General features: G+C 40.8%; 2 protein-coding genes across 2 annotated transcripts in view; both read right to left on the minus strand.

Annotated features, from left to right (window-relative positions):
- kmt5aa (lysine methyltransferase 5Aa) overlaps positions 1–18,766 on the minus strand; it is a 123,858-nt gene that overhangs the window by 45,723 nt on the left and 59,369 nt on the right. The gene's annotated exons all lie outside the window — the stretch shown is intronic.
- Positions 122–14,473, minus strand: denr (density-regulated protein). The gene is made up of 8 exons (XM_083983846.1): positions 14,285–14,473; positions 12,285–12,397; positions 12,164–12,183; positions 10,982–11,067; positions 9,433–9,521; positions 5,336–5,452; positions 5,090–5,229; positions 122–461 (listed from the first exon to the last, which is right to left on the minus strand). Exons 2-8 carry the CDS (start codon positions 12,385–12,387, stop codon positions 417–419), a joined length of 600 nt encoding a protein of 199 aa, XP_083839972.1. The 5' UTR covers positions 12,388–12,397; positions 14,285–14,473; the 3' UTR covers positions 122–416.

Below are 18,766 nucleotides of genomic sequence, written 5' to 3' on the forward strand. Positions count from 1 at the left end.
CAGGAAGTTAGCCAAAACGACCGGATTGCTTACTTCTGCTTTAATGTTTGGAAAGTCAGACACAGATGCAAAAAGAAGAAGAAAGAAGACGACGTGAGCGTACAGGCGAAGGAAACTGAAATTTATTAGCCTATAGTTTTGCTTTGAGTGAAGAACATTTGGGGGGAGGGGGCGAGGGAGAGGGGTCACGTCATACCACACCTTTGGCAAACGAGAGAAAATAGCCGTTAGCTAAAAAAAAAAAAGAGAAAAAAAAAAAAAAAAAAAAGAGAAACGCCAAGTGAGTGGCCAAGTCCGCAGCTTTTTTTTTTATGTACAGTAAATAAAATAGGTATAAAATGACTTAATGTGTACATTTGGCCAGGTTGTCGCTGTTACAGGTCACATCCATTTCAGTAAAAGTGCATATTTGGTCTTCACTTCTTGACTTCACCCAGGTCGTCGATGCTGTCGTCGTCCACCTGCGACACAGAAACACAGAAAAGAAACGACAATTTAACAAGTGTAACTTTAAATTTAACAGGTTTGAACCTCGTCTTCATCATTAAAACTCAAAAACACACAATTACTTGTTTTCACAATTAATCGCGGTATTAAATGCCACAATTATTTAAAGGTCCAGTGTGTAAAATGAGGGGAAAACCGCAACATCTAGTGTTCAGATTCTAGTTTGCAGCGCTCACTCGCTTGCACTCACTCACCCCTCCCTTCGGCAAAGTCACGGTGGGCTCCGAGGACAAAAAAAATAGTGCGGAAATATATATTAGAACTCAAAAACTTCTCCCTATTCTCTGTCGACTAACTACTAACTCACTCCTTCTTTCCTGGTTTATTTATGAACGCAAAACGTGCTCTCTGACTGGCTGGATTTTCCGTTCAGGCTGCCGTACAAACATGGCGGCACAAGATGGTGACACACTCTAAAGCAAGACCCTTGCTATATGTGTATAAATATAACATAATAATTATAAGGCTACGAAAACCAAACAAATTTTATAATGATTATACAAATATAGTCATGGGTAGTATATTCAGATTTTGCCAATAAACCTTGCCAATTATTACGCACTGGACCTTTAACCGTCAACTTTCCTAAATACCGTCACTTTCCAAAAAAGACAACTTGCATGGAACGAAACAAAGGTTACATTGAATTGGTCGGATTTTCATTTTTAGTGTCATTTGAAAGTGAAAAAAAAAAAAAAGATTGAAATAATCTTTAACATTTTGTATAGATGACAATTAATGACTTGAATATTTCAAACATTTTCCCTCGAGGACTAAGAAATACTAAGAAAATCTATAATCATGACATCCCTAATTGGAATAAAACGTGATGCAAACAATCAATCATCACAATCAGAATGGTTATTGATAACCAAGGGGAAAGAATTAAGAGTTATAAACATACAAATACAGACAAATAAACAAATAAAATGTATTTTAAAAAATCCGTACAGCATATAACTTTATGGAAAGGACAAGTGTGTACAGAAATGTGTAGCAGGTGAGTTTTAACAGATTGGACGAGAAGGATTATAACCACTACACTGATCTCCTGACCATCATAATAAAATCTTTTAATTGTCCACAAAGATAAGATAAAATATAAAACTTTATCGTCCATTAAATTTGTAGAAAATGGAGATTTGTCTTTAACAACGTGGCAACGCAGTAAAAACCTGGCAACCAGATGTCAATACAATACAGAGCAGCCTCATTTATAAACGTATTGCAGTTTAATTCAGTGTTGACCGACATCGTTCACATTCACACATCATGTTCATTTATCTGAAAGAAGCTGTTCAGCCTCCAGAGTCTCAGTCTGTGCTCCCTCTCATCCTGCAGACACTTCTTCTTACATTATTTAACAGCAGTCAAGTTCAAACTCGGTGCAACATCACGAGTTAGTTAAAAACTCTCTGCTGCATCTCAGCAAAAATGAATGAGAAACGAGTAAATACAGCGATCAGGCTGAACATCATGAGCACTGACAGGTGAGGAGAACAACACTGAGCAACACTTCACCACGGCTCCTGTTAGTGGGCGGGGAGGGAGTGAACATGTTGTTCTCAAAGTTGATGTTAGAACGAAGCAGGAGAAATGGTTCGAGTGTGAGGATTTGAGCTCTGAGTTTGACAACAAGGACGACGACTGAGGCAGAACATCTGGAAACCTGCAGCTCTTGTGGGGTGACGCTGGTCTGCAGTCGTCAGTGAACCGACCACGGGGCCGAGGCTCATCAGGTGGCGTTTCCATTACCAATTGACCTGATCTGTTCCCTATACTATACCTCCATCTTTCTTTCCTTCCCCTTTCCCTTCCTTCTTACCTCCCTTCTTTGAACAAATCTGTTCCATTTTTCCACAATCCTTTTTCCCTCCCTTCCTTCCTTCTTCTTAGTTCCTTGGACAAATCTGTCCCCTGCCTCCATCTTTCTTTCCTTCCCTTTTCCCCCTTCCTTCTTCCCAGAATCCTTTTTCCCTCCCTTCCTTTTTGACCCAATTGACCCAATCTGTTCCCCCCCTCCTTCTACCTTTCCTTCCTTTTTCCCTTCCTTCTTTCCTCCCACCTTTCCCTTTGTCCTTCCTTCCTTCCTTTCTTCCTTGACCCAGGAGGACAACAGGAGGGTTAAATATCGCAATAAAAAACAGTTACGTTTTGAGAAAACTCTCAAATATCACCAAAACATTTTTAACTCTCTTGAGGTGGTGTTTTTCAGACGTGTCGATATCAAAGTGTATTGCAAAAGTGTAATGGAAACACTTTTTTTCGCATTTACACGTCACTCCAGGTCTGATCAGATCTGATCCTGTTAGTATGTTTTTCTGTTTCCCTTCGCTCTCCCAATCCGGTTATTTTAATACAACTTTGGCGTGTGAGGTTCAATCATTGAACTCAGTCCAATAACTCAGGCGGTGTCACACAATTACAATCTGTGTGAATAACCAAACAATAGTTCCTTCTGTTACAGTGGCGAGTCGCTAAACACTTAACAATGGAAACACCTGCAAATAGGAACTGTACTTTTTCAAAATTTCAGAAAAATCGCTTTTATTTTGCGAAAACCTGCAGTGGAAATGCAGCTAGTGATCAACGTGGGGAGCAAACGGCTGTGTGCTGCTGCCTGCTTAAATGTTTGATTGCTGTATTACTTTCTTGTTGCATGATTATTGTGTTGATTGTGTGATTGTGTGTTTTCTCTGCTTTAGTCTCTCGTCCTTTTGGAAACACGTCCCTGTGCTCTTGTTCTGCAGCCTCCGTGCTTCACCTGCTACACCCTGATGTCTCATGTCTCTGTTGGCTGTTTGCCTACTGGATGTGTCTCTGTTGGCTGTTTGCCTACTGGATGTGTTTCTAAAACTGTTGTAGTGACTTTAATGTCCTATGTATATGGAGTGTATTAAACGCCAAGTACATGTACATATGTGAATTATTTTTATTTGTTTTTTTATTTATTCTTATTCTATTTTATCTTATTTTGTTCTGCTTTTACAGTAGTTTAGTAATAATATATTATTCATCTATGTAGATCTCACTTTGTGTTGATTTCTCTCACTATTCAGGAGTTTGTAACAAAGACATTTTCTCTCCAGGGATCAATAAAGTAATTCTGAATCTGAATCTATATTCAATTTTCTTCTATTTCACTTGTTTTTATTTGTTCTCTATTTATTCTACTTCAGTATTTCTATACATAAATACCAGTATATAGTGTATATTTTCTTATCTTATTGCTTCTTTATGCTTTTATATGATATGTATGTCTGAGCTACTGGATATTGAATTTCCCCTGGGATCAGTAAAGTACCTTTAAGTCTAATACATGTAATGTTGTTTTGCTACAGGCTGGTAGTTAAATTAACACCTTGCCCGGGGACCAGTGTTGTGCTAGTTACTGAAAAATAGTAACTAGTTACAGTTACTAGTTACTTCATAAAAAAGTAACTCAGTTAGTAACTCAGTTACTTAAACCAAAAAGTAATGCGTTACTGAGAAAGTAACTTTTTCGTTACTTTAAAAGTTTTTTTTTTCAATGCTCCCATTAAATAAAGGTTGATTGAATTCCCCTCTAACCTCATTTCAGTTCTGTAGCCTACTGATGCTGATGAAGAAACACGTGTTTTTATCTGTACAATTTTACCATCATCATCATGCTGCATGATGTCAGCAGCAGCTTGACCTAACTGCAAAAAAATCTCGAGTTACGTTTAAGACTGTTTTCAGTGACGGAAGTAAATTCACTCCAGCGGTATTTTTTTTATCGATCGATCAGCTGTGTTTTCCCAGAGCGATCAGCTGTGTTTACCGTTTCAGGCGTCATAATTCGAGTCCGTCTGTCGGACTCCAACCGCTGCTGCTCGGGTGGAGTGGGTGCTGGTGTGTGCGCGCTGTGACTCGAGCTGTGTCCCAGTTTAGGGGCTGCAGTCTGAACTGAGACACAGCTTCGGTCTCGGATGCTGCGTTAGCAAAGTTACCTTAGCTCGCCGTCATGCCCTGCCCAGAGAATCGCTCTGACCTGTCCAGTCCTCTTCATGTAGCGTGTTTGATTACGTGTGGAACGCTAGAGGGCGGCCACCAACTAGTGCTTAGTGTCTGTGCCTCTATGGTCTGTGCTCTGTCTTTCTTTCAATTCAATGAAACTTTATTGATCGCTGAAATGTTATAGGAATGTTGTGTGCCGCTGTAAAACCTCTCCAAAAGGAACGGAGTAACGCAGCGTTTGGTAACGGGAACGGAGTTACTGATTTTAAAAAAACAACGCGTTACGTTATTAGTACTGAAAAAAGTAACGGCGTTACGTAACGGCGTTACTAATAACGCGTTACTACCCAACACTGCCGGGGACTACAGGTGAAAACCAGCTACTCAGCAAACACCAACACATTTACAGTAATGTCAATTAATTAATTAATATGCCCTGTCCCGGTGGAAATACAACAAATAAAACTAAAGTGAAGTAAAGGAGCAGTCCCACCCATCAGACCAGCTACTGTTGTTCTGGCAGCAACACAACATTTAGGCCTGATCGGTGTATTTAACACAAACAGAGAAAAATACACTTGTGTGTCTTTTTTCTACCACTCACCTCCGGCCACTTCTCTTGAATGACGTCGATGATGTCGTCTGTAAAATCTCCCTGAATGATAATTTCATCCTCCGCTGTCACTGAGGCACCACAAGAGAATTTCTGGGCAAAGAACCGCTGAGCCTCTTTGAGTTCGATGTCTGCCGGAAAACAGGATTCACAAACGTCAGGGACAAAATATCAGCAGGAAAAAAAGAGGAATTAAAAAAAAAAAAAACGATAACAACATAATAAAAGTCTTCTTACCAAACGTCGCCAGGCCGCACACACGTGTCACGTATTTCTTCTTGGCTCTTGGGATTTTTGCTATCGTGACTTTCTGAGGCACAGTCTTCTTTTTCTGTTTGATCTGGCCTCTTCCACCTGAAAGAGGAAAAAAGACAAGTTATGATACTTTTCTGACACTGATTAAAGGAAACACGTTGCAGCGCCACATTATTTAAAGGGATAGTTCAACATTTTGGCAAATTGGCGGAGCAGAGCCGCGAGCTGCTCAGAGCTACGCTACGGAGGCTCATGGGATTTCTTGGTTTCCCTCATCAAACTCATCAAATACACAATCCAACAACTCCACAACGCTCTGGTGGACAAGTTGTGACCTGCACATTCACCACGCTATGAGATAATAACACAACGTTACCACACAGAGTTGTTTTAGAGGTAAATTCATGTAAAACCACTGATGCGCGTTGCCTTCAGGGACAGTTTTTCATCAAACAGTCTCTGTATTTCCCTCTAAAACAACTCTGTCTGGTAACGTTCTGTTATTATCTCATAGCGTGGTGAATGTGCAGGTCACAACTTGTCCACCAGAGCGTTTTGGAGTTGTTGGATTGTGTATTTGATGAGTTTGATGAGGGAAACCAAGAAATCCCTTGAGCCTCCGTAGCGTAGCTCTGAGTAGCTCGCGGCTCTGCTCCGCCGTTCTAAAAATAGCTTGCACCGACAATTAAAGGTAACAAACCTACTGCTATGACTATAGGGATTATGGCAATGGGCCAATTTGCCAAAATGTTGAACTATCCCTTTAATAACGCTGCAGTATGTAATATTATAATACATTTCACCTTCATGACGTGACGCATTTTGTAATACAATTCTTGAACGCAATGTGTTATAAACTTTGACGCATTTGTTTATGGAGAACATGTAATAATTTGGTGCATTATGTAACAACTTGCAGCAAAGTTTATAACATGTTGCGTTCATGAATTTTATTACAAAATGCGGCGGTTTTATTACATCATGAGGTGAAAACTTACACATTACATTATTACATAATGTGGCGCTACACATGCTCTCTGTTCTGGTCTTTCCATGTATTTACATTTGTATCATCATCTCTCCTGTCTGGGTGTCATCCCGGTGCAGTATTCAAATTTCTATCCGTCCATGGAGGATTTTCCAAGGCACGGCAGCACGTGTCGTTCAGTCTAGACCGTTTATAATGTTATCTCACAGCCTCTTTAGCCTCACTCTTGTCTTTATGCTCAAACCGTGGCAACACAGCGAAACGCTCCTGGAAAACAAGTCACGCTCGTGTTGTTGTGATAAGATTCGATACCAGAGAACCAGAACCAGAAAGAAACGAAGCTGTTGGATGAAGAGCTGCACGACCTCGTGATCGACCTCAGTGCGTGAGAAACTGTCAGCAGCGTGGAATCAGACCCAACTACCTCCACGACACCACAACAAACACAGTTTAAAGGAGTCATCACCCCGGAAATCACATTTTTCCTTGTTAAAACATGTATACTGGTGTTGGACCTCAGTGGAAACTTGCCTGAAAATCTGGGGGTTGAAAGTGGCTGAGTTTTTTTTCGTTTGGGCTCTTTGTTTAAAGCAGAAGTAAGCGATCCGGTCGTTTTGGCTAATGCTGCGTTCCAGGCAGGCTTTTGAAACCGTAAGTTACAGCTTCAAGTCACGACTTAGTAGCGTTCCAGGCAACCCACTCGTGTTTTTCCGACCTGTTTTACCTGTGAAAGTCACTATAACGGCCACTCGTAACTTCCGACCGGTGAACTCGTACCAGATCGAACTGGTACGACTTCACAGGTTGGAAAAACACGAGTTACGAGTTGCCTTGAACGCACCATAACAGTCCTCGTCCCTACGTCACCACATTCACGGCGTCCCTTGGCTGCACACACAGCCCTGCATGCCGTTCTCTCTCCTCATTGGATAAAAACTGTAGGATACGATAAATGTTTTCTCCTCGGCTCAGAGCAGAGCAGAGTGACTGACAGACCCGTGTTTCAGTCCAAACACTCTATGTAAGTGATTGCTGTCGGAAGATATAACTATTTAAGACTTATATTAACACAAAAATATTGCTTACTTCTGCTTTAAGCCAGAGTAGTTCATAAGGCTGCACACAGCAACATTACGAGATTTTGACTCTGCTCCTGTGTTGACGTCACCACAGGAGACTGCTTTCATAAACACACCTCTCTTCCACCACCCCGACTTCTGCCGCGCCGCCATTACCTGTTGTTTTATTTCCCACTGTAGCGCTGTTATTTCGTCACTTTATCAAGTTTAATATTTTTTCATGTGAGAAAGTAAGGGTTTAGATCCCCAATGTGCGGTTAGTTTATCCAAATGACGGCTTAGAAGTTTGCTTCGCGTTGGGAGAAGTGAAGCTCCAGCAAGGCAGAGGAGCGGAGAGTGACTCCTCAGCAACCCGCCTGCAGCTGCTCGTTAACCGGTCAAACTACGTTGTCATGCCCGCGGAGGAAACGATCGTTAATTATTAATTAACTTACCCGCAGGTTTGTAGAGGTTTACCGCCGACTGGTTAAATTCTTTTTAGGAGATAAATGTTGGTCTCATTGATGAAATCTAACAATTGTGGCAGTCGTATTAGTCTGTTTGAATGAAAAGTGAAGCTTCACACAGAGCAGCAGCAGCTTTGCACCGGGGCTCTGTAGCCTATGTACAGAAATCACCACATTTGCATCAATAAATACATGTTTTACAATGAACCGATTAAATTTTGTTTTATTTTATTTTATGAAGTTATATAACATGGTTACGGTACACGACAGAGAGCAGCATAGTGTGCGGTTTCCAATACACAAATTCGGCGAAATAACCGTTAGTGGAGCAGCTGCCATTACTGCGGTGACAGCTCCCAGTCAGGCAGGATGGGTTCTGTGCGCGAAGCATTTGAATGCAAGCGGCAAGAAGTGGACCTTTTCTCTTCTGTAAATATGTCTAGGAAGGCTGGGAGGACATGTGCCGTCCTCGACTGCTGTAATATCAGCAAAACACAGCCCCTTACTTCAGGAGGAGTGTCCGTGTTTAGACCGTAACGTTACGTACAGTGTGCAGCATCAGCAGCAGCCACCAGCGACGCAGTCACAGCTGACCTGTACAGGCTACTCTCCCTTCTCACCGTTACCTTCACATCGTGGTGACAGTGGACGGTCTGTGAATGTCTCACTGATCCCTTCAATATGATGTGATCATGGTCGTCTAAAAGCCGGTGTAAAATATGTCTGACCCATCCGGAGCTCAGGTAATTTTGACCATAAATCAGAGACCTGTATTTGACGTTTCTTCTGATCATCGGAGGCCAGCTGATCAATAAAATATTCTTGAATAGCCTATCTAAAACAAAGCACAAGTTGTTTAGTTTAGTTTAGTTTAGTTTATTTAAAGTGTAAAATCACCATGGTGCAACATGGTCTCGGTACACTTTACACTTTGTTGTTTTTATTCATGTAGCCTGTCCACATGATTAAATATCCCGCTGCTGGCTTGCTATCGTCAGCACGCATAACGTACCGGTATGTTATATTGTTTATGATACAGTCTCTTATCTCCCTGTTACTCTAATCCTTCCTGCTAATCGCTCAAACAAATGATTAATTACTAAATTAATATCGGTATTCATATAAGATACCTTAATCAGTTACTGGGGGGCACTAAACATCACAAATGCAGCCTATTTATGATGCTGTCATAGAGAATCAGTTTACTATGACTGACACATGTCACCGCAGCAATGGCGCCGCCGCAAGATGGCGGCATACACAAATCGCTCGCCGAATTCGTGTATACAGCCTGCATGTAACCCACTGGGCCAGCCACCATTCCGGCTCTGTCCTTCCTGCGTCCAATCAATGACCAGTCAAAACCTCGCGCTTACTCTCACAAGAGAAAGTTGCCGTATGAAAAAGTGTCAGAACAAGCTCTATGTTTGATTTTTTTTTTTTTTTTTATGTTTCCAATAAGTTTCAAGAATTGATTCAAAGCAATTTAAGGGGGATTGGATACGTAAAAAACCAGGTGATGACTCCTTTAACCGATTCTGAATGAGTGAAGCAGCAGTTTGTTACCTCTCTTCTGTTTCTTCTTCTCCTCCTCCTCGCCTGCAGGGGGAGCGTCTCCGGTACTGGGTTCCTGCCTGGGTGCATTCGCTGCCGGGCCAGTGGGACAGAAATACATAGGAAGACATTAAAATCAACCCGGCAACAGTGCGTCTCACCGTCTCGAGGACTGTTACCGTGGACGACGTGCAGTGCACACCTGGCTGCTGTCAGGGGCGACGGCGGCTAGCACCACTAACGACACCACAGGCCCTCGCAGGTTAAATTAATTCATGTGACTGAGCCGTTAGAATGATTCAAGGATGGACACGAAAATACACATTAACACAATTTATGTTCCATTTTTATGACCAAACTTTCATGGCATAAATATTAACATGAACCTTTAATGAGGTTGTTTAAGTTCAGTTACTGCTCTGTGGGGAAAAAAACAAACTCACTTTGAATGATTCAATATACTACTACTACTTATTATGCACATTTATATTTGGCACAGATTTTTTTCTGGTTCAGTTTTATTTTAACATTTGGATGCTCAAATTTGAGCTCTTTTATGTCCTTAATATTCTAATAGTCTAAATGTCTTTGCTGCTAGCGGATGCTTGAATTTCCTTTGGGATCAATAAAGTATCTATCTATCTAATCTAATCTGATCTACTTTAAATTTGACAGAAGATCCAAAAGTTTCCACCAAATGTCTATCCCATTTGATAATTGTGTGGTCTCTGATTGTCTTTTATTGTATTTTTATATTTCTTAGTGTTTTATCTGATCTTCTAATTGCTTTTAATTTACTGTATTTTGACTTTAACTGTATTTATTTTACTGTTTTGTATCTGTTGGGCAGCACTTTGGTAACCTTGCTGCCTTCATCAACTCTTGTTAACATTTCCATGTTTCCCACATTCTGTGTCATAAACTATAAATTGTTTTCTTGCCTATAACAACATCTATTGTACGTTTTCCCTGTTAAAATGGTTTCCTATGGAGTTTTTCCTCAGTCGATGTGAGGGTCTAAGGGCAGAGGATGTTGTTACGATGCCATGTAAAGCCCTTTGAGACAAACTGTTTGTAAAAACGGGCTATACAAATAAAATTGCCTTGCCTTGCCTTGTTGTTTTTAAATATATAAATAAAGTGGATTGGATTGGAAATGTAAATGATGATGACCAAAGGACAATATGGTGTAAAATACAGTAGCAAGATACATTCAGACAGTATTTAATAAGATTATCTGAACATGTTTAGGGGGGTTTATGTGCTACTTTCTTATTGGTGCATCATCTAAAACTGACAACATGAGTCGTGTTGGTTTCAGGACAGATTTGCACTAAAAAACTACTGTGACTCAGCAGAACATGAGCAGATATGACGATGAGTCCAAACAAAACACAGGCGCTCGGGTTTCATTTCACTTCCATCAGGATTCTGTGTCACTTTAACATGCTAACAAGCTCAGGAAACACAAGCTGCTGTTAACACAACATGAGCAACATCCACAACAATGACAGGAGGGTGTGTGGACTAAACCGTGTGTCACCTGTAGAGGATCAACTCACCGACAGTCATCCTGGCAAACACATCTGGGAAGTTCTTCTCAAGCCACTGCCTGCATTTGGCCGGCTCGGGCATGTACTCACAGTACTGCAGGACAGGACGACAATGTTAGAGTTAGTTATACTTAAAAAAAAGAAAAGAAAAGAAAAGAAAACGTAGCTTATTGGTGAGTGTTTTAAAGGGATAGTTCACTCAAAATTGAAGTTTCAGAGTCCTCCGTGGCTTCTCTGAGTTACAGCGGGGCTCCGTGCAGCACTGCATGTCCATATGACGGTTGCGAACGGAGCTCAATTTTCTTCGTCCAAAAAGACACACCAAAAAACATCCAAACACCTCCATAGTGCTCGTCTGTAATGTCCCTCTTGTATTGAAGCCCCAACATGAGAAATTGTTCCGAAAATAAGTCTATATTTTAAGCTTATTTTGTAGCGGAAGCTTCTCGAAGCTCCTCTTTCCGGGTTCGTCAAATTTGGATGAACTGGGAAGAAGACAGACCCTGGTTCGTCCAAATTTGACGGACCAGGAAGAGGAGCTTCCGCTACAAACAAGCTTGAAAAATAGACTTATTACATTTTTTTCGGGACAATTTCGCATTTCGGGGCTTCAATACAAGAGGGACATTACAGACGAGCACTATGGAGGTATTTGGATGTTTTTTGGTGTGTCTTTTTGTTACGAAGACAGTTGGTATCCATTTGCAACCGTTATATGGACATGCACTGCTACGCCGAGACCCCCTGTAACTCAGAGAAGCCACGGAGGACTCTGAAACTTCTCCCAGCCCTTAGTCGACATAAGAGTGAGTAGATAATGAGTGAAATTTCTATTTTGGGTGAACTATCCCTTTAAAACATAGACTTATTTAATTTTTTTCAGAACAATTTCTCATGTTGGGGCTTCAATACAAGAGGGACATTACAGACGAGCACTATGGAGGTATTTGGATGTTTTTTGGTGTGTCTTTTTGGACGAAGAAAAGTGAGCCCCGTTCACTACTGTCATATGGACATGCAGTGCTGCACGGAGCCCCGCTGTAACTCAGAGAAGCCACGGAGGACTCTGAAACTTCTCCCAGCCCTTAGTCCACATGAGGGTGAGTAGATAATGATAATGAAATTTGAATTTTGGGTGAACTATCCCTTTAACAGCAGAACATCCAAAATGTTTAATAATTAAAACTCACCTCTGAAGGCAGAGAGCACACTGCAGAGAGAGAGGGAGAGAGGGAGAGGGAGAAGAGTCACGTTTTGTCGAGACGCCATGATTAAATGCTGTGAATGAAATGTTTCTGAACGGTCTTTTACCTCCACAGTAGGTAACTTTCAGTGGGTACTTTGAGTCACTGTCGTACGTCACATTCTCTGATCTGCTTTCTGAAGAACCCGATTCCATCTCAGTAGTAGCCATCACAAATTATCTGGGCAAAAAGGCACAAAACACATTTAAATATAAAGCATAAACAGGTATAAATGATATATAACTCTTTGTTTTTTATGTATACAGATACAGAATCAAGCACAGAACAAATACATATAATAAGCCTTGGATGCCTTATTGATAACCATTATCTTCATTATCTAAATTAATACATAATGAAGGATACAATTCAATTTATAATAATGTTCAATATTGATTAATCTGCCGACTCATTTTCTCAGACGTCACTTGTCTTGTGTCATAAATTATCAAAGATGTAAAATCCAGCCACTGTCTCCTCGACCGTTACCATGGGACTGACTCAGATTTCATGGAGTATTATTAGGTTTCCCATTTCTATTTGTCTATTTTCATATTCTGGCAACTAAGATCAAAAGGTCTAGATATAATTTGGACTGATTAAAGCTCCTTACAGTATAGTGCAGATATGCAGAGCCTCCACAGACCATAGTGCTGTTGTTATCAGTTAATATTATTTTCTCCATTCATCCATCAAAACAATTCAGAGAATAGTGGAAAATGCATAAGACTCATGTCATCAGATTCAAATCAAAGCTGCCTGCAATTTAAAACTAATATTAAAACGAGTCATTGTCCGTTCATTAACAGATTAAGTGTAATAATATTGATTCTAGTCTGACTGTGTTTATTTTTAGAAAAGCTATTTTGAGAATATTTTGTGGAAAGCCTATAAAAATAAAAAAGAACATGATAAGGAAAAGGAAAGCTAAATTAAAGAGCATCACAATAGCACATTTAGATATGAAGTTAGAATAAAAGATTAGAGCCTCCTCCTCACATCCAAAACAGATTAAGTGAGATCAGATTTGTTATTTCAGACTGCTGCAGATTTAAGTGATGAAGCCTAGTGCAAAGTGGCAATTTAAAACCTTAAAAAATATTTAGTTTACTATCACAAATGGTCAGAAAATCATCAAATACACTCATCTGAGATGCTCGGACCACCTAATTCTAGGCCTATTTTTGGATTAAAACTGAGTCATTGTTCGTTGGTCAACAGATGACGGTGTAAATTAATAATACCGATAGGTTTAATAACGAACGACGAATTGATACTTAGTCTTTTAATTTTATTTAGAGGAGCTATTTTGGGAATATTTTGTGGAAAAGCCTTTACAAAATTTTAAACATGAGAAGTGAAGCTAAATTAAAGAACACGACAGTACAGTTAGAATAAAAGATTAGAGCCTCCTCCTCACATCCAAAACAGATTAAGTGTGATCAGATTTGCTATTATCGGATTTGTTGTTATTATCATCAGACTGCTGCAGATTTGAGTGATGGAGCCTCCTGCACATATTTCATCATGCTAGCATGCTCCACTAACACGGCTGCTGCTCGCACCTTTCCTTCTTTTTTTACCTGTCGGAGCTAAACAACATCATAAAACACAACTATATATATTATACTTAACAAGTCGATTCTCACTGGCTCTCAGTTTAACTCACAGCTGCAGGAAATCGTGAACTAATATCTGGTGGTGAGACTAACTAGCCTCCGCTGGCTAACACATGCGGCTGTTTATATATATATATATATATATCTAAAAAAAGATCGTTTAGCCACAAATATATAACATTTATATATATTATAAAAAACTGCTCTGTTGTTGCCGGTCCTGTCGCTTTACAGACAAACTAAAACAGTGCAGAAAACTGAAGATCCCGGTTTAGTTTCCTCGGTTTCATTCATCAGGTAACGTTGAGTCACCCAACTGTCACCGTTAGCTCAGCGGCTAGCTTCGCGGCTAGCTGCGCTAAGCTAACCTAAGCTACACGGACACTAAATGGGCTGGGTATAAAAAATAAAAAAAAGACACAAGAAATGTCGAGTTACCGGTACATACCCCGCAAAAAGATACTCTAAAACTGTTGTCTGTTGAGTAAAGCCGTTCGCATTATTGACGCTAGTCCCGACTTTTTAGAAAATCATTCTTATGGATAGAGGTTTAGTTGGCGTACTTTGAGCACGCCTTGTACCGCTTCTTCTTCTCCCTGGCCGCGGTGGACCAGCGGGGCAACAGCGACACCTGGAGCTGCGGAGCAAGTGGTGGGGTTTTTTTTATTTTTTTTGTCAGCTACCGCCTGTATATAAAAGAACTAACACTAAAAACACAAAGGAAAAATGATCACAGAGTTTTTATTTTTATTTTTATTAAGCACTTGAAAATACAAACTCTCAAAGAGGACAATAATAGATGAAAAATAGGCACGGTATAGAGTGCAAACATAACAGCAGGGGGAATCATGAAACAAAAAAAAACAAAAACAAGAACAAACAAAATCAAGGCAAATAAATAAAGTAGGCTACAATTTCCCAGGTATACAAGTTCAACATAAAACAGAGCAGCAAAAGATAAATTAAATTTAGGTATAGTTTAGAAGAGCTAGGGGACGAGAAATATTTAGGCTGAATTTTTTGGCATACTTGTTGTTGTTTGTCTTTTTGAGGGATGAAAATAATAACTTGAACTCATTAATGTAGACAGAATACAGTCAAATGTGAAAGTTCAAAGGACTTTTATTCTGAAATGCCACATCAGATTCGCCTGATATTTTCATAGTGTCATCTTGAGGTCTAGTACTATCAGTCTGACGTGGAACGGTCAAGTAATATCCGAACTGGTAGTTTTTAAGAAATATGAATTCTAATATACATATACAGTCAAATTTGAAGGTTCAAAGGGCTTTTATTCTGAAATGCCACATCAGATTCGCCTGATATTTTCTGAGTGTCATCTTGAGGTCTAGTACTGTCAGTATGAAGTGGAATGGTTGAGTAACAACAGGTAGTTTTTAAGAAATATGAATCCTAATGTAGACAGAATACAGTCAAATTTGAAGGTTCAAAGGGCTTTTATTCTGAAATTCCACATCAGATTGGCCTGATTTTTTTCTGAGTGTCATCCTGAGGTCTAACTATCAGTCTGACGTGGAACGGTCCAGTAATAACGGGTAGTTTAAAAAAACAAAAACAAAAAACAATTTTTTTTTTTATCATAGCTTACTGTAGCCTACATAGAGTACAGTCAAATTTAAAAGTTAAAAGGGCTTTTATTCTGAAATGCCACATCAGATTGACTTGGTTTTTTCTGGCTGTCATAGTGGGTGAAACCTCCGCAGCCTGAGAGACATGCAGTGTCTGATCTTTACCACAGGGGGGCGTCACTCACACCTGGGAGGAGAAACAAGCTGCTGGAGGCACAGACAGGTCTGCTGTCTGACAAACAGTGAGATGAATGAACCAGCAGCTTTAATAGACTAATAATAATAATATAACTGTTGTCACCGAGGAGGAGACACGTTTCCTCATTCCTGCTGCTGTCTCTCGTGTCATGGGTGTGTGTTTCTGGTTTGACAACATACCTGAGTGTGTGTTGTTCCTGCCGTTTCCTTCACTGTCATGTTTGTCCACCACTCACAACCAGAACCACATCAACTGGATCAGAGATGGTTACTGTTACACTGAGACACAGTGAAGTGGTGGTTTTACTGGTTTTTATGTGAAGCAGCGACTTAGTTTGAGTCTCTCTTGGTTATTTATATATATATATATTTAATTTATTTTACACTTTAGGTTTTTGTGATGAGACTGTTCTCCTTCTTTCCAGTCTGAATGTTATAAGCTGTTGCCTTCAGGGACAGTTTTTCTGCAAGCAGTCTCTGCATTTGCCTCGTTTTTGGAGTTGTTGGATTGTGTATTTGATGAGTTTGATGAGGGAAACCAAGAAATCCCATAATGAGCCTCCGTAGCGTAGCTCTGAGCAGCTCAAGGCTCTGCCCCGCTGTTGTAAAAACAGCTTGCACCGACAATTAAAGGTAACGAACCTACTGCTGTGACTATAGGGATTATGGCAATGGGTCCAATTTACCAAAATTATATTGAACTATCCCTTTAACAGCTTGTAACAGAAACTTCTTCTGTCACCTCGTCTTCCACTGAACCCCTTCACTTCACTCCCAGAGGTGCTGCTGCTGGACGACCCCCCCCTCCCTCCCCAGATACCCCCGATACCCCCGATACCCCAGATACCCCAGAGTTTCATCATCACATCGACCTCTTGTCCTCCTTTTGTCTTCACAGGGTGTGGATGGAATCAACGTCTGGTTCAAGCTGCTTCACCTCTCAGTTTGGGTGTGTTCAGCCGCGTCAGGACAGAAACAGCTTCGTGTTTTGTTCAGTTTTTCCTCCAACAGGTCGAGAGAGGCTCCACCCAGATGGAGCCGGCCCTCCTGCCAGCACCAGCCGGCCTGTGGATCATGGAAATCGTCAGTGTTCACCAAAGTGAGAGGACAAGACACCATGTGCTGAACTCTGATCAGTGGAGTCAACCAGATAGAAACTCTGAAACCTGAAACTGCTGGTTGGACTTCGCTATATCTCAGGAAAATGATAAAATATAAACAGCCATGACCTTGTTAGACATTTTTATAACCTATTGTACATGTGCAGAGATTGACAGATGTGTTGTTGTTGTTGCGTGTGTGTGTTCACCTGTGTGAAGGTGTTGAGCTGCTGTATTGTTGTGTGTGCGATGTGGAACCAGTCCTAGCTAACGGCCACTAGAGTTGTTGTAAGGGCAGAACATGTGATTGTGAGTCAGCAGCAGACACACGGCAATCGTACCATGCCAAAGTACGTTTGCCCCCTAAAGTCCAGATTATTTGGCCAATGTGAGTGCAAGTGTACCGTGCTTGAGTACGGTACACTTCCTGGTCCGGTACGGTTGTAAGAGGTGTGCTTGAGCACGGTACACTTGATCACACATGCGCACAAGCTACCTGGGCCCTAAAAAAATTCCACCTTCCAGCTCCCCTTGATCCAGATGAAACTACAATGTGTGGTTTTACTGGTTTGATTGCTGTTGGTATGTACCAACCGCCGTTGGTATGTGCCAACCGCCACAAACCCCCTCTGATGCACCTGTATTGTTTTAAAGACGCACAGAAGCACAAAGCGACAAATAGACAGAGAAGGCTCTGGCTGCGGAGAAGGAGCAGTTTCGTAAACAGCAGGTCAGTCATTTCTTCTTTCATGGACTCTGGAAAATTGACTACAGCTTGGCTTCTTATCTGGGAATCATTTCATTTGTTCTAAATGTGAAGTTAAATCCGAAAAAATATTACATATTCCTAGTTAAAATGTTGCTGTTAAAGTTGATGAAGTTACTTTAAGGCGTTAATTTCTCAGCTGGAATCACTCCAACTATTTATATGATCTGTTTTCGCAAGTGGCTCATATTTTCTTAACTCTATCTGCGTAACTTAAAGCCTGGCACTGTGGATAAGATGGCTGAGTCTGCTAATCCAAATGGCGGAGCAACAACAGAGGGAGTAAGGTAAAACCTGAATATTGTAGATTTATTTCAATATTCTGCATTATTTGTTTGAATGAAAATATACTGTATGTATGACGCTCATGTAAGTTTTATGCTTCACGCAGGAGCACACCCAATGTGGACCCCAGTGATGATTTACCTGATCTCTCCCGCCTTCAGGTGAGTAGGAATATATAACATATCAAATTTCACAGGACGGTACGATAGTGAATCAACCAAAACTGGTATACATACACCAATATTTCACTTTTTTCCCACATTATTTCCCGTATAAAACATACTATGGCTGATCAAATATACAAACAAGAAATCTGCTTTAGAGGGGGGAAATAGTTTTTTTTTTTTTAACTAAGCAATATGAGAATGTTTAGACAAGAGTCCTCCATTATGAAATTATCTGTAGTGGCATGCATCCTGTGCATAGTCCGCAACATGTGCACATTTTATGTTTATGTTATGATAATTCTGATTTGTTACATCCCTATAGCTGCAAGACAGGGATCCAACTGAGGCTGAGGCATTGCCCGAGCAACCAGCAACAGCAACTGGTGCCCCAACACCTCCATCTCTGCCTCTTAAGCGTAACCGCCCGGATCCTCACGGTTTCACGCTTAGTAAACAACAGCAGCAATTCCTTAGATGTTTTGAGGTCACTTGGGAACAGGCACACAGATACGAGACAGAAACCAGAGCACAAAGTTCATGTGATAGATGGCACGAGTTAAGGAGGGGTAGACTGACTGCCTCACGGTTCAGGAAAATCTGTCATGTCAGAGAGGCCAATGAAGCCAAACTGGCTGAATGGTTGCTGCAGGGGAACACCAATCAGACTGCGGCTATGAGGAGGGGGCTTGAGATGGAGCCAGTTGCCATCGAGAGGTATTGCGAGGAGACAGGGTTAAACCACTACCCCTGTGGATTAGTAATCCACCCTGATGCCCCTTGGTTGGGCGCATCTCCAGATGGGCTGATTTATGACCCTTCAGAGCC

This window comes from Trachurus trachurus, assembly GCF_905171665.1.
Source record: "Trachurus trachurus genome assembly, chromosome: 12".
Classification (NCBI taxonomy): Eukaryota; Metazoa; Chordata; class Actinopteri; order Carangiformes; family Carangidae; genus Trachurus; species Trachurus trachurus.

What these genes read in the sequence shown, in the direction of transcription:
- denr (XM_083983846.1), bottom strand. Translation starts at nt 12,387, where the DNA reads ATGGCTACTACTGAGATGGAATCGGGTTCTTCAGAAAGCAGATCAGAG. An exon ending in GAAAGTTACCTACTGTGGAG is followed by an intron (nt 12,184 to 12,284) that starts GTAAAAGACCGT and finishes CTCTCTCTGCAG; the next exon opens with TGTGCTCTCTGCCTTCAGAG. An exon ending in TTTGCCAGGATGACTGTCGG is followed by an intron (nt 9,522 to 10,981) that starts TGAGTTGATCCT and finishes CTGTCCCACTGG; the next exon opens with CCCGGCAGCGAATGCACCCA.